This window comes from Rhinolophus sinicus, linkage group LG06 (genome assembly GCF_036562045.2).
Source record: "Rhinolophus sinicus isolate RSC01 linkage group LG06, ASM3656204v1, whole genome shotgun sequence".
Lineage (NCBI taxonomy): Eukaryota > Metazoa > Chordata > Mammalia > Chiroptera > Rhinolophidae > Rhinolophus > Rhinolophus sinicus.
In genome coordinates, this window is record NC_133756.1 from 117,967,058 (window position 1) to 117,982,346 (window position 15,289).

The following is a 15,289-nucleotide window of genomic DNA, read 5'->3' on the forward strand; positions in this document are numbered from 1 at the left end:
TCCTATAAAAGGTTCTGTATGATGTGGTCCTTTACCTATCTCCCCAGCCTCATCGGGTATCATTCTCCCTCATCACTCTGACCTTCATTCAGTCCCTAAAACTCACCATGTCCGGTTCCACTACATGGCCTTCCAACATGTTACCCTTCTCTGCCTGGAATGTTCTCTATTCAGCCCCACTCCCTCCACATAGTTCACTTTCACTCATCCTCTGGATTGTAACCTTAAAAGTCAGGTCGCCAAGAAGACCTTTCTTGAGTCACTAGAGTGGGTAATAAGGTCCTTATTACACTCTTTAATAGCACTTACCACCATTTGTGTTTGTATATGTATTTGTCAGGTTCCTTTATCACTGCTTGTCTCTTCCATATATTCCATGACAACAGGAAAATATCCATTTGCTCACTACTGTACCCTTAGCTCTTAGAGCACAGTAGCTGACATTCAGCAGGTGCTCAATAAATAGTTATTGAATGAATGGAGCATTCTAGCAATAGCATTTAAGACAACCAAGAATTATGAAGTAACATGATCACTAAGAGCAAACAATACAGAAAACGTGCCTCATTGGTTTGTAGCTATTACTAAGTGGGATAAGTGGGCATAGTACCATAAATACTAGTAGGTACTTGGTAAACATGGATTCTCTTTCCTTTCCTTTCTCTAATCGCCTGTAGCTATATAGTGCTGACTATAATATAACCTGACTCATAATTTCTTAAATGTACTGAAAGTTGTAAAAGCTATCTGAAACATTTAATAAAATTGTATTGCATCTAATCAAAATTCACCATTCTTAACTCCCAAAGAATTATGTAGGATAAGGAAAAAACAGTTCAGATTTTCTTTTAAAAAATGAAGAGAACCTGGATTCAGAAAACATGAATCGGGGTGGTTACAAAATAAGTTTTCATTTTAAAAGGCTTCCACCCTAAGCCACACTACACAACAAACTTACAGTGGTTCTGTTTACACAGAGCATTTTATCGTACAAGTCAAGGCACAGCCGCACTAAACAAAACTCATAGCACCAAGAAAGTCCTCTTACCTTATGTTCAAACGGAGCACCATAGTAGCCATCATTCAGTCCAAAAATTATTTCATTTTGGTTGCGGGCATGAATCTAAGAGAAGAGGAAAACATACTATTAGTTCTCCTCATTCCAATCAAGTTTTAATATCACCAGAGAATGAAGTACAACAGGACACCTCAATGCTGAAAAACCAGTTGGTGGTACGTAACAAGCCAGCAGAAAACAAATCATTATCACCAGACCAAGTAATCAACTGAGAGTTTCCTGCTTTAGTCAAAGGTCTCACAAAACCATCACGAGATCACAGGCACCATCATTCACACGTATTTTCCACAAACACTTCTTGAGGTTGCTATGGGAAGACTATTCCTAAATTATATTCAGAGGCATACCACACATTTACTTATCTCAGAGAAAACACAATCCAGCTAATCTATAAAATACTTTTAAAAATATGAAGATCTAGAAAAAATAAGAGTAGTATTTTCTATTTTCAAAAAGACAGTGTAAAGATGATATCCAATCCCTAAAGTCTTTATACGTCTACTAATTACTGTCTGCATACCACTCTCTTTCAAATGCAACTAATTGGAGCTTCAGTCCGTGCCACCTCAAATTAAACTTCACCTAAAAGGTGGGAGAATTAAAATTTTTAAATTGAAGAGCTAAAATAAAAAAACTTAAAATAGTACAAAGTATCCAATTGTGAAACATGAAAATAGATTTAGTGACCTGATCAGAAAGAGTCTTTAGTTGTAGCTACAGAAATTTTAGTTTCTTCAGTAAAAGATTAAGTGAGAGTACAAGTTGAGGAAAGACAAGAAGGATTACCAGAATATTCGATCTCCTTTGTCTAGCTACAGACAAAATAGCCAAAACCAGCAGCAGAAAATTCCTGTGATCATTCATCTGACTTCCATAGCTCCTACCTCTACTATTAAAGCAAAATTAATCACACGCTCCCTGTTCACCGACAACATTTACTCAACTGAATCCACCACCACCGAAAGATGAGTCTACAATCATACATTTATACTGAAAACTATAAATCAATCTCATTTTATAAGAGAAAAGAGAAAGCATCATGAAATTAATTTTAAGATTAGAAGGTACCTGAAATTTTACAAACATAAAATATTTTATACACATATATACCTAGGGTAATAAAAGATTAAAATTATATGCATCTAAATGTTAACAATGGCTGTCACTGGGCAGGATTACACATCATTTTTTATTCTCTTTTCTGAGCTTTTAAAAAATGTCCAAATTGTCCACAAAGAACATGTATTACTTTTAAAATTGGAAGAAAATTACCATTAAAGAAGGGAGAAGGACTACCCTCAGGAGCAAATTTAATGTGAGGGGAAACTTCTCAGAGCATCAGCTTCATGACAATGGTATTAAATAGTTTGCTGAAAATAAGAGACAACGTGATCTGCGTTCTAATTCAAACTACAACTGTTTGATAAGGAACCTGACTTGTTTATCTTTACAGCCCTAGTGCCTAGCACTCCACCTAACATATGAGTATAGTAGGTAACCAATATGAATGGTCCATGCCCTAATTTCCTCATCAGCCAAAACCAGAAAATACTCCTTGCTCTATCTTACAGGGGTGTCACAAAGATTAAATTAGATAATTGGATATGAAGTACTTTTAGAAATTAGACATGAACAATATTGGGGGGAATCTAATAATCTATCAGAATCAGGCAACCATAAAGCTCACAAAGATCACTTTGCTTTTGAAGTAATAAAGAAGAAAAATATGCTTAAAAAAACAAATACTCCACACTACTACGTACTGTGTTTCCCCGAAAATAAGATCTAGCCGGACAATCAGCTCTAATGCATCTTTTGGACCAAAAATTAAAATAAGACCCAGTCTTATATATTATATAATGTTATTCTATATTATATATTATATTATATTATATATTATATTATATTATAGTAAAATAAAACCGGGTCTTATATTAATTTTTGCTCCAAAAGACGCATTAGAGCTGATTGTCTGACTAGGTCTTATTTTTGGGGAAACAGGGTACATTCAGAATTATTAAATTATGCTATTAAGTGTAGATATACTATCCTTTACTCATTAATTACTGATTACTGGCCCAACAAGAATTGTGTTAGAATCCTAATATGGAGATTACAGAATAGAGAACTCTCTTAATCCAACCACAACCTTGTATTTTGATCCCTTCAAAAAGGCACAATTTTTAAGACAGCTGATTCGAGTTAGTGAAATGATTAAAAATATAGTCTGAGCAATGGAACAAGCAATAGCCTAAATCCACCAATCACTGTGTGACCTTTAGTAAATTACTTAGTCTCTCTGAGCTGACATTTTTTCACTTAAATACTGAGGAAAATAACAAAACTTGCTCACATGATCTTCAAAAGGCCCCAGGTCATGGTGTGCATGTAAAAAGATTGTATAAATGTAAAAGATTGCTCAAATAATTAAAGGGTCTACAATTGCTGTTGTTATTACTACAAAGTTCAACCACTTAAACTAAACGCAAGCACTTCTGCCATTACACATGGTGCATGTAAGCAGTTCAACAAATTCCCACCTTGAATAGAGCTATTTTCAAACTCCTTTGTCATCAAAATCCAAGTCAAGGTAGTTCATGACTTCTGGGGAAAACATTGATGAACTCTATCACTTCTAAAGGCTATTCAGGAAACTGAATATGTGGCACAAACAAGTATGTGACTTTGGACAAGTTGTATCACCACTCTGGGCTATACTTTCCTCAACTAAAAATGAATGGATTGGATTATGTTCCGTAATATCATATTTCTGTGCCTATCCCCATCTTTTGTCCTCTAGCGAATTCCAACATATCATTCAAAATTCATTTAGGATTATCAACCAACTTAATATAACTGACATTTGTAAAACCTTCTACTCCATGACAGCAGCATACATATCACATGTACAGCAAACATTCACCAAGACAGACTAATTATTCTGGACCATAAAATAAATCTCAAAAAAGATAAAAGGATTGAAATCATACAAACTACTTCCTCTAAACACAACAGAATTAAAATAGAAAGTCCACAAACGTTTGAAAATTAAACAACATACCTCTAAATAACCCTTGGGTCAAGAAGCAATAAAAGGAAAATTAGAAAATATGTGTAACTGAGTGAAAAATGAAAATACAATATCAAAATTTGGGGGTTACAGCTAAAGCTTAGAGGAGAATTTATTAAATGCTTATTTTAGACAAGAGAAGTCTCAAATCAGTAAGCCAGGATCCTACCTTAAGAAACCAGCAAAGAAGAGCAAATTAAACCCAAAGCAAGCAAAAGGAAGAAAAATAATAAAGGTAAAAGCACAAATCAGTGAAACTGAAAACAATCATAATAAAGATATGCAATAAAATCAAACACTAGTTCTTTGAAAAGCTAATAAAATTGATAAATCTCTACTCAAAGTGATCATGAGAAAAAGAAGACAGAAATAACCAACAGCAATAATAAGAGAGGAAAGAATTATTATATATTCTACATATATGAAAAAGATATGGTAATATTGTAGAAATTATTACAGCAATAAATTTGCAACCTCAGGTGAAATTGACAAATTCTTTGGAAGACAACCTATCAAAGCTCACTTACTAAGACATAGATAACCTGAATAGCCCCTTATCTAATAATTTAATCATACTTCTAAACTTCCCCACAAAGAAATCTTAACACGCAGATGGCCTCACTAAAGAATTCTGTCAAACATTTGAGAAATAAATAACAATAATTCTACACAAATTCCTCCCGATAATACAAGCGTAAACACTTCCCCATCCATTTTGAGACCAGCATTACTCTGATACTAATCCAGACAAGGACATTCCAAGAAAAGTACAGACCAATATCCTTTATGGACACAGATGGAAAAAACCTTAATGAAATTCCAAGAAAAGTACAAACCAATATCCTTTATGGACAAAGATGGAAAAAACCTTAATGACATTCCAAGAAAAGTACAGACCAATATCCTTTATGGACACAGATGAAAAAACCTTAATGAAATACTACCAAATCAAATCCAATCTAAATAAAAGGAAATCTCCTCAACCTGATAAAGTGTCTACAAAATTTATAGCTAATATACTTGTGAAAGACTGAATACTTTCCCCCCAAGATCAGCAACAAAGCAAAGATGTCCACACTACTCACTTCTATCTATTTGACGTTGTACTGAGGTCTTAACCACTGAAATAAGACAAGAAAAAGAAAGACATACACATTACAAAGGAAGAAAGTAAACCATCTGTTTCCACAGACAACATGACTTCCTACATAGCAATCTACAAAAGGAATCCACACACACACACAAACAAAAACCCTACTAGATATAATAAGTGAGGTTAGCAAAGTCATAGAATAAAAGATCAATACAGAAATGTTTCTATATAATAGCAACAAAAGTTGGAAATAGGGATATTTTAAAAAGGAATACCATTTAAATTAGCATCAGTAAACATGGAATCCATAGGTACAAATCTAGCAAAATACATGCAAGATCTGTATGTTGTGTGCTACAAAAATTGATGAATAAAACCAAAGATTTTCACAAATGAAAACATATATCATCTCTATAGATTCAAACACTCAATACTGTTCAGATGTCAATTCTCCCCAAATTTTCTTAGATTCAACACCTATTAAAATCCCAGCAGGATTTTGGTAGAAATTGACAGAATAATTTTAAAGTGTATATGCAAAAGCGAAAATCTAGAAGAGCCAGAACAACTATGAAAAGAGAACAAAATTGGAGGATTCGTATTACCTAAATTCAAGATTGCATGAAACTTCAGCTATCAAGATAATGTATTAGCATAGGGAAAGATGTGCAGGTCAGTGAAACAGAACAGGGTCCAGAAATAGACCCCCATAAATGATTTTCAACAACTGATTTCCAACAAAGATGACAAGGTAATTCAATGGAGAAATAAGAGCCTTTACAAGGAGTATAGGAACAAATGCTCATCCATCTGCAAAACAATGTACCTTACACTTCATATAACAGTGAATTCAAAATGTATCATAGACATATATGTAACACCTAAAAACTATAAAACTTCTAGAAGAACTTCAAACGAGTAAATCTTTATTACCTTGGGTTAGGCAAAGATGTCTTAGAGAAAACATAAAAGGCATGAAACATCAAAGGAAAAACTTATATCGTGGACTTCACCAACATTTAAAAACTTCTCTACTTTAAATGACACTTAAAAAAATGAAAAGACCAGCCACAGACTGGCAGAAAATATTTGGAAAATATATATCTTAAAAAGGACTGACTCATATCCAGAATACATACAGAAATTTTACAACTCAATAATGAGAATTCAAACAACAAAATTTAAAATGGACAAAAGATCCAAAAAAACATCTCACTAAAGAGGGAAAGAGAGAGCAAGAGAGAGAGAGAGAGAGATTGATGGCACATAAACATTTTTTTAAATGCTCAAAATCATTTTGTCATTAGGAAAATTAAAATTAAAATCCTGATGAAATACCACTTCAAACCCATTAAAATGCAGAATGGTAGTCACTTTAGAAAACAATTTGGCCGTTTCCTATAAAATTCAACATATACTTACCATTAGACCCAGAAATTCCATTCCTGGGTATTTACTAAGAGAAATGACAACACATGTCAATACAAAGACCTATATTTAAATATTCATAGCAGTATTACCATGTTTCCCCAAAAATAAGACCTAGCCGGACCATCATCTCTAATGCATATTTTGGAGCAAAAATTAATATAAGACCCGGTCTTATTTTAATATAAGACCGGGTCTATAATATAATACAATATAATATAATACCAGGTCCTATGTTAATTTTTGCTCCAAAAGACACATTAGAGCTGATGGTCTGGCTAGGTCTTATTTTCAGGGAAACACGGTATTCACTGTGGTGGTGGTTACTCAACTTTATACACTTTTCAAACTCATTGAACTCTACATTTTAAATGAGTGAATTGTATTGCATGTAAATCACACCTCTACCAACCTAAGTTGTAAAAGAAAAAACCATTTCATTCCAAAGTCAGCCCTCCCTGACGCTATCAGGCTCGCGTAAGTACCTCCTCCATTTACTCCCGTAGCTCTCTATGTAGGAATGAATCAATCATCCGTTTTCGGGGTCTAAGAAGCTTGTCTTACTCATCTCTGGATCCTTCCCACTGAGAACAATGCCGAGTAGAAAGCAGGTCAATCAATGCACAGAAGTGATTCTGGCTATTATCCTGATACATCTTAGTCTTGCTTTCCTCTAAAAATCTGTAATTTTATTTTATCTGATTTTCTAGTAGTATGTTACTTGTTATACCTAACTCACAGGTGAGTTTTGACTTTCTACAAGGTATTAAATTTCAAATTGGCTTTAAAAAAACATGTTTTCTTTTTCTTTTGCTCTGTTTTACCTGCATAACTAATTCTGTAAGAAGACATCTGAATGCTGACTCTTAAACCGGGCAGGTTAGACACAAGTACAGTTAGGTATTTTAAGGCCACCACTTAAGGAATGTGTGAGTTGAAAAGCGTGATGTAAGCCATCTTCTCTGGCCAAAAACTCGCCTACAAACTTATAGCCCTGCTACTGTAACATTAGGAAGCGCGATCCTCCACAAAATAATACCTTCAGAAGAAAAACAAACAAATGCTTAATATCTTGGTCTATCCACAGGGAGCCAACTAAGCATGTGGGAAGCTAGAAAGGGTGTGTGCTTCAGTTTAGGGCTCTGGTTGGCCAGCCCAAAGGCAGTAAGTCCCTGGTACTGAAAGAGAGAAGGAAGGTCCTAAGCCAAAAATCATTATTTTGTCAATTTTAATTAAGATCAGTCCTAAAACAGAGGAAAAAATATAAAAATAAAGAAGATTAAAAATTTGTAGCAGGTTAGAATTTAGCTAAGAAATATATCTATTATATGTATTGCTCTGGTAACTATCAAAGGACACAGAATAAAGTATGATAAGCAAAACGAGGACAGAAATTTTCTATAATCTAAAAAGAATGGTTTCTTTCAGAGAAACATACCAGAAATTATGTGTAATAAATATTAAGAAACATCAGGGATGTTTGTAGATATGACCAACATTTTAGGGTTACCTTTGACAGCAGTCCCACAGGTATCACAAAACAGAAATGGCATTCGTTGCAAGGTGGAGTGGGTGGATACACCCATGTGATACATCACAAAAGAGAACAAATTTTTAAATCAGGGGTCTAAATTTCAATCCTAGCTCCACCTAGCAGTGTGATCTTGAGCAATTCCCTCAATTCCCTGAGGTTTAATTTTCCCATCTAGAAAATAAAGGCAATTACTTTACTATCAACCTTCACAAGGTTGCTGTAAACATTCATTGTAATAACCTATGTCTGGGGATGGCCAATCGTTTCCATTTCATACGCAGTGCTGATATATCGCTGTGAGTTGCGTCCTGGAACAGCGTTAGAAAGAATTATGGAGCCACTTCTGAGCTCAGCTAGAAGAGTGTAGCTATCTATCGGTTTTACCAGTTTTGCGAGGCACCACTAGCTCTGAGGCCTACAGCAAGTTCCTCACAGAGAAAAGGGAGCAGTATATAAGCCAGGTATTCGGCACCCCTCGGCTCAATAAGCAGCAGTTCTTCCTAGTCCTAGAGTAACCCAGCTCTAATGGTCATAAGAGAAGGTATTTAATAGTATGTTCCTTGTTTTTTATTTTCAACTTAATTTTCAGATTCTAGAGAGCAACATCCAGTAAGACAGAAGAAGCCTTGTGCTATGAGAAAGCATATTCTTTCCTACCAAAAACAAATCCTCTTATATTAGTAGCTTAGGGCCCCTGTTCATAAGTTTCTTTTTTTCTTTAAACTTGGCAATGATTCAAATTTCTATAATTATGTAAACAATCATAAAAAGTCTCTCTTTATAGAAGGAAATGTAGAATCAGAAGAATCAACAGAAAGGTTAATGCAGAGAAGACAACTACTTGAAACTGCAGCCTGAAAATTACCTGCTGACCCAAGTATTTCAGCCCATCCAAACAGACTTTCCACTCAATCAGCAGCTGGTAGACGTCCTCTTTTCCACCCCATATCTTCACCACGAAACATGACACGGACGTATCAAGACGGTCGGGCATTAGTCCAAAATCAAGACTCCGCCACGTTGGATTCTATTGATGGAAAGGAAAACATGTTTTAGGAACACTCTAACTTGTTTACAGTTATTCCAATTAGGTTGTAAATCATTTTGTTTTTAAAAAACCAAAGACCTCATAAATGTATTAAATTGCAAACTTAAGTGAACCAAGAAGACATTCCAATTACGGCCAGTAATGATATTTCTGAATTTCTCTGTTTATTTATTATAGCCATTAAAAGGAACATAGGCTCTAACCTCTCATTAATACAGCTTCATATGGCAATTTGTTTATTTATTCAACACATAATATACAATTATTAAGAACCGACACATAAATGCCCTCAAAATACCTCCAACCTATTGTTGGAGTCAAACCTCTATTTAAATAGTCCCATTGTTTCATGAAAAGTTCAATTAACACAATGATGCAAAAGGTTACACAGTAGCACAGGAAGGAATAACAAACATTGAAGGAACAGAGGAAAGACCATAGAGACTGTGAAACTTGCCTTTAAAAGGACAAATAGGATTTCACCAGATTAAAATAAGGTATTCCAGACAAAGAGAATGGGATAAACAAGGGCTCAGAGGTGTGAAATAGCAAGGAATGGTCAGGGAACTAAGGCAACTGCTGGAACACACACCACAGGAGTGACAGGACACAAAGCTAGAGAGCTACACAAGGGAAGATCCTTTATGCCTTGCCACGGAGGTAGTCCTTTACTCTGTACAACATGTGGGGCAATTGAGGTTTTAAGGTTAACGAACTACTTATTACATGCAACAACATGGATGAATTGCACAAATATTGTGCTAAACAAAAGTGTGTATGCCACATAAAAGTTCAAAAACTAGCAGAATTAATCTATGGTGCTAGAAGTCAGGATAATGGTTTTAGCAGAAGGTAGTAACTAGAGGGAGAACACAAAAAGTACTGATAACGCTCTATTTCTTGATCAAGTTACACTGATCTGTTCCCTTTGAAAAGTGATCAGGCTAAGATTTGTGCCCTTTACTGTAATGTGTGCTGTATCTCAATAAAAAAGTAATAAAACTAATTTTTAAAAGACACACATTCAAAAACTTTATTGCCCAATGTTATTGCAAAGACCCAGAAAATGATTTTTATTTATATTTACCTATACACATCAGCCCATTTTCAATGGAACAAATTATTCAAGTGCTAACATCATTTAGGGACCTAGACCATATTCACTAATTCACAGTGGCAGAATATCACGGTATTTAAAGCTCTGAAAAGTTCACTGCCTATTAACTACCCACAAGAGAATCTAAATTACTTATTACCAGGAGAATTTCTCTATAACACTGCTCAATAACTTCTCAGTTAATACCTCTTATTTATTAAAGAAACACACAAATACAGAAAAATTTCAAAACACACACAAACTAGCTATCACTGGTCTTACCACTCAATAACAAACGTATGGTTACAAGAAACACAACTAAGAATCTTCATAAAAATTGTTCCATATTATGCTAAGTAAAATAAGTCAGGCAGAAAAAGTTGATAGCCATATGATTCCACTGATATGTGGGATATAAAACTGAAAGCAACAAATGAACAAGACAAACAAACAAACAAAAACTCATAGACAAAGATAATAGTTTAGTGGTTATCAGAGGGTAAGGGGACAGGAGGGTGGTAGATAAGATTAAAGGGGATCACATATACGGTGATAGAAAGAGAATGGACTCTGGGTGGTGAACACACAATGTGACATATAGATGATGTATTACAGAATTGTATACTTGAAACCTATGTAACTTTACTAACCATTGTCACCCAAATAAACTTTAATTATAAAAAAATAGTTCCAACTTTCTCAAAACATGCAAGATAACGCTCAGGTAATGCATACTGAATTTATAAGTAGTAGCTAGCTATTCCTCAGCCCAATAAACTTTCTTTCCCCTGTCTCATTCACCTCTATTCACCCTTCATGTCTCAATTTAGGAATTACTTATTGTTAGAAATCTTTCCTAACCAGTCTCTTCAAAATTGAGATAAATAATACTACTACATGTTTTCATTAAATCTTCTTCCCTGGTGCTATAACTGCATGTGTCAATTATCTTAGTCTCCCTTCAAATCATGTATTTGACCAGGTAGAAGTTGGAAAACCCTGAAGACGATGCAGGGTAACACAGGATAACATAATTTGGCATAAGCAAGAGGAGCCGACTCCCTACTCACAGACACCCCCCCCCCCCCCAGGGATGAAATCTTCATTCATTCAGTCACAATTCAACTGAAACACAAACTTGGTTTGAGATCACTCAGGCCAGTATCTCATAAATACTTGTACTGTTCGGTTCAGTTTTTTCCCCAAAGATTTAAAAACAGCTCAGGCAGTCGCAATTCCAACAAAAGTTTGGGGTTCTATTAAGTTGGTGCAAAAGTAATTGCAGTTTAAAAGGTTAAAAAATAATTGCAAAAACCGCAATTACTTTTGCACCAACCGAATAATAATGATTCTGTCACATGCTTTCCTAAAACTACTTGCGCTAGAAGTTGGTTTATTCAATTATAAGGCCTATTGCTGACCTGTAACACACTTCTGGCAGACATTTAATTGGTTGAAGGATGTGTGACATAAAGGGAAGCAGCAAGATACTGCTAAACAGCAGGGCTCTGGACCATCAGTTTTACCAGTTACCACCAGCCTTACATCTTAGACCGAGTTCCTCGGGATGCCTGAACCTCAGTTTCCTAAACTATAGAACAGGCATATCTCTTACTTTGTGGCATGGTTATCAGGACATGAAACAATGTATACACTACATCGGACACACTAGCTGAATCACAGGTGGGTACTCAATAATTGACACCTCTTCTGTATTAAAAAACGTACATGAACTAGCTATCACTGTTTTTACTCCCACCATGAAATTTTCAGTTTTCTACTAAAAGTTTAAAAACTCTCTTTTGGTAAAAATATCTAATGATTAACTTTATAATTGTTAAAGATGGGTACATGTGGGTTCATTATAATTTGTCTTTACTTTTGTGTGTGGACAAAATCAACTTTAGAGAATTTAGTTACTTCCATTCTAACTGCTTCAATCATTTTACTTATTACCAATGACCCTCCAATCATATTAAGGATCTAACCTCCTCTGGAACCAAAAACAAAGGTTCCTGAAAGTTAACAAATGGTTTGGAGGGTATGGCTGGCTGAAGCTGGAGACATTGAAGTTAACTTATACATTCAACAATAATTATTCTATGCTAAATACACCTGATACATCTCCACCACCTAACCTGTCAATGGTGGATTATTCTTGTTATTCAATGCAATAAACATTTATTGGCCTTCTCTTGGTAAAACACTGTGCTAGGGCCATTAGGAAATAGGAAAATGAGTAAGTTGGGGTCCTTGTCCACAAGAAGTTCCTAATTTTGTATGACCCATAACCTTACTCTCATGGTATCCAGCCCCTAACTAGCATCCCCTATCTCTCCAGGTCATTTCCTCTGCTGCCCTGATCCTCAATTCCTTGCCCCTGTTTTTCTCATACTTAACCTATGAAAATCTCAAACCACCCTGCTCACTCCATTCCAGCCATGCTAACTTCTTAGCCATTTCTTGAAAATCTCAAGTACACTCCTACCTTTGTACCTTCCTGTTTCTTGGCCTGGAACAGTCTTCCCCCACATAGATACACAGTGTGTTTCCTCACTTCCTTCAGGTGTCTGTTCAAGTGATATCTTCTATGTGATTACCATCGAAAAACAAGCAATCACCCCTGCCAGATACTCCCTTTTTCTGCTTTAGTTTACTCCATTATATTTATTACCATTTAACATATTCCAATTTCTCAATTCTAACATGCACTTTTCTTCACAGGGTAAGATGAATTCTGATTTTAGAAAAGTTAGGTTTTCCCATATCTGACCACCAGGTGGCAGTCATCAGGTGTCTGTACATTCACAACCCTAAAAATAGCTGTTACATCATTTCTAAGTTAGGACACTGTTGGCACTACCTGTGCTGAGTTTAATTGCCACTTTAAATATCTCTATTGATTTAGATTGAAACAAAAAAGTCCCTATCAAAAATTAAATTCAAAAGACTGAAGAAATATCAAGCGTTCCCAAGAATGTGGAGTAACCAGGACTCGCACAGACTGCTGGTGAGAGTGTAAATAAAACAATAATTTTGGAAAATTGTTTGGCAATGTATATTAGAGGTGATCAAATGCATAGTCCCAGCACGTCCACTCCTAGAGATATACCCACAGAAATGCACACATATATTCAACCAAAAGATGTATATAAAAACGTCATAGCAGCACTGCTCAACATATAAAATAAGCTCAAAAATAAAAACTAACCAAATGCCCATTGACAGAGGAACAGATACATTCTAGTATAGTCAGAAATGGAATACTATAGAGCAAACAAACTTCAATTACCAAATACACCCCACAATATGAATTCCTCTTACAATATAAAGTTGAGACAGAAGTCAGACACAAAAGTGAATATTGTATGGTGTCATTTCCAGAAAACTCAAAACCAGGTAAAATTAATTTATGATGTTAAAAATCAAGAGAGTAGTAGTAACTGAAGAGGGCATGAGGGGGCTTCTGGGGCACTGAAAACCTATTTCTTGATCTAGATGCTGGCTACATGGGTATATTCAATTTGAGAAAATTCATCAAGATGCATATATACGTAAGGTCTGTAAACTCTTAGGAGATCTGCCAATTAAGTTCGCAAACTTGTTGCAATAATGTTGCCAACCTTTTTGATATCAGAGGGATTATTCATTATGAATTTGTACCAACTGGACAGTTAACCAAGTTTACTATTTGGAAGTGCTAAAAATGCTGCGTGAAAAGTTTAGATGACCTGAACTGTTGTTCGCCAACAATTCATGGCTCTTGCATCACAACAATGCACCAGCTCACACAGCACTGTCTGTGAGGGAGCTTTTAGCCAGTTAACAAATAACTGTATTGGAACACCCTCCCTACTCACCTGATCTGGCCCCCAATGATTTCTTTCTTTACCCGAAGAGAAAGGAAATACTGAAGGAAGACATTTTGATGACATTCAGGACATCAATGGTAATATGATGACAGCTCTGATGGCCATTCCAGAAAAAAAAGAGTTTCAAAATTGCTTTGAAGGGTGGACTAGAGGCTAGTGTTGGTGCATAGCTTCCCAAGGGGAGTACTTCGAAGGTGACCGTAGTGATATTCAGCAATGAGGTATGTAGCACTTTTTCTAGGATGAGTTCACGAACTTAATTGTCCAACCTCAGTATGTATGTGAACTTCAATAAAAAGCATTAAGTTTTTGTGTAGGCTGAAAGGCACAGAAACAGCAACAAGGCATGAATGGGGCATTAGAGAAGCAAATATTTGTCAGTGGAGAAATAATCTCATCCATCTTCTTTATAGGACTTAAGGGAAATTCCCACAAATTTAGGAAGCTGATTTACATTTTATTGCTGAGATACATACAAACGATTCCCTACAAGTCAAGCAATGCACACGAAGGAAGGAAAAACTGCTAAATAAATACTACCTTAGAATGGGTGAAAGAAATTTCAAAGTAACAAGAGGCTAGTGAGAATGAACTACAAATCACACAGGACTATCACCAAGGCCCTATAGTTCAGTTTAATCAGAGTGTTAATTTTTGTTTGGTGAAAACCAAATAATGGTGAGTCTTATAACTACTTGGATTAGGATATATATATGTGTGTGTATAGTATATACTACATATGATATATTTTTTTTCCTTGCTGTTTGCCAAACAGAAGCCAAGCACAATACAATGCCGACGGAGGTTACAAAGATGAAACACACAAAGTCCCTGACTTCATAAGCTTTATCCTATATGTGACAGAACCTAAGCAGAAACCACATGAGCAGAACTTATACTGATTTAGAATGGTACTAATAGTATAGTACAAAGTACATATTTTTAAAAGCACACCAAGAAATTTCTTCCTGCTAATGTTACAGATTGTAAGAAAGCTTTTCAGAAGCATCTAGAAATATACTGTCCAATACAATATTCATTAGCCATTTGTGGCTACTAAAATTAAAATT

General features: G+C 35.3%; 1 protein-coding gene across 1 annotated transcript in view; it reads right to left on the reverse strand.

The window, feature by feature from the left end:
• Positions 1-15,289, reverse strand: part of UVRAG (UV radiation resistance associated) — a 275,347-nt gene that overhangs the window by 227,098 nt on the left and 32,960 nt on the right. The window contains exons 4-5 of the mRNA XM_019726447.2: positions 9,069-9,230; positions 1,049-1,123 (exon numbers count right to left, since the gene is read on the reverse strand). Coding sequence (XP_019582006.2) covers positions 1,049-1,123; positions 9,069-9,230 — 237 coding nt within the window. The remainder of the gene's footprint in view (positions 1-1,048; positions 1,124-9,068; positions 9,231-15,289) is intronic.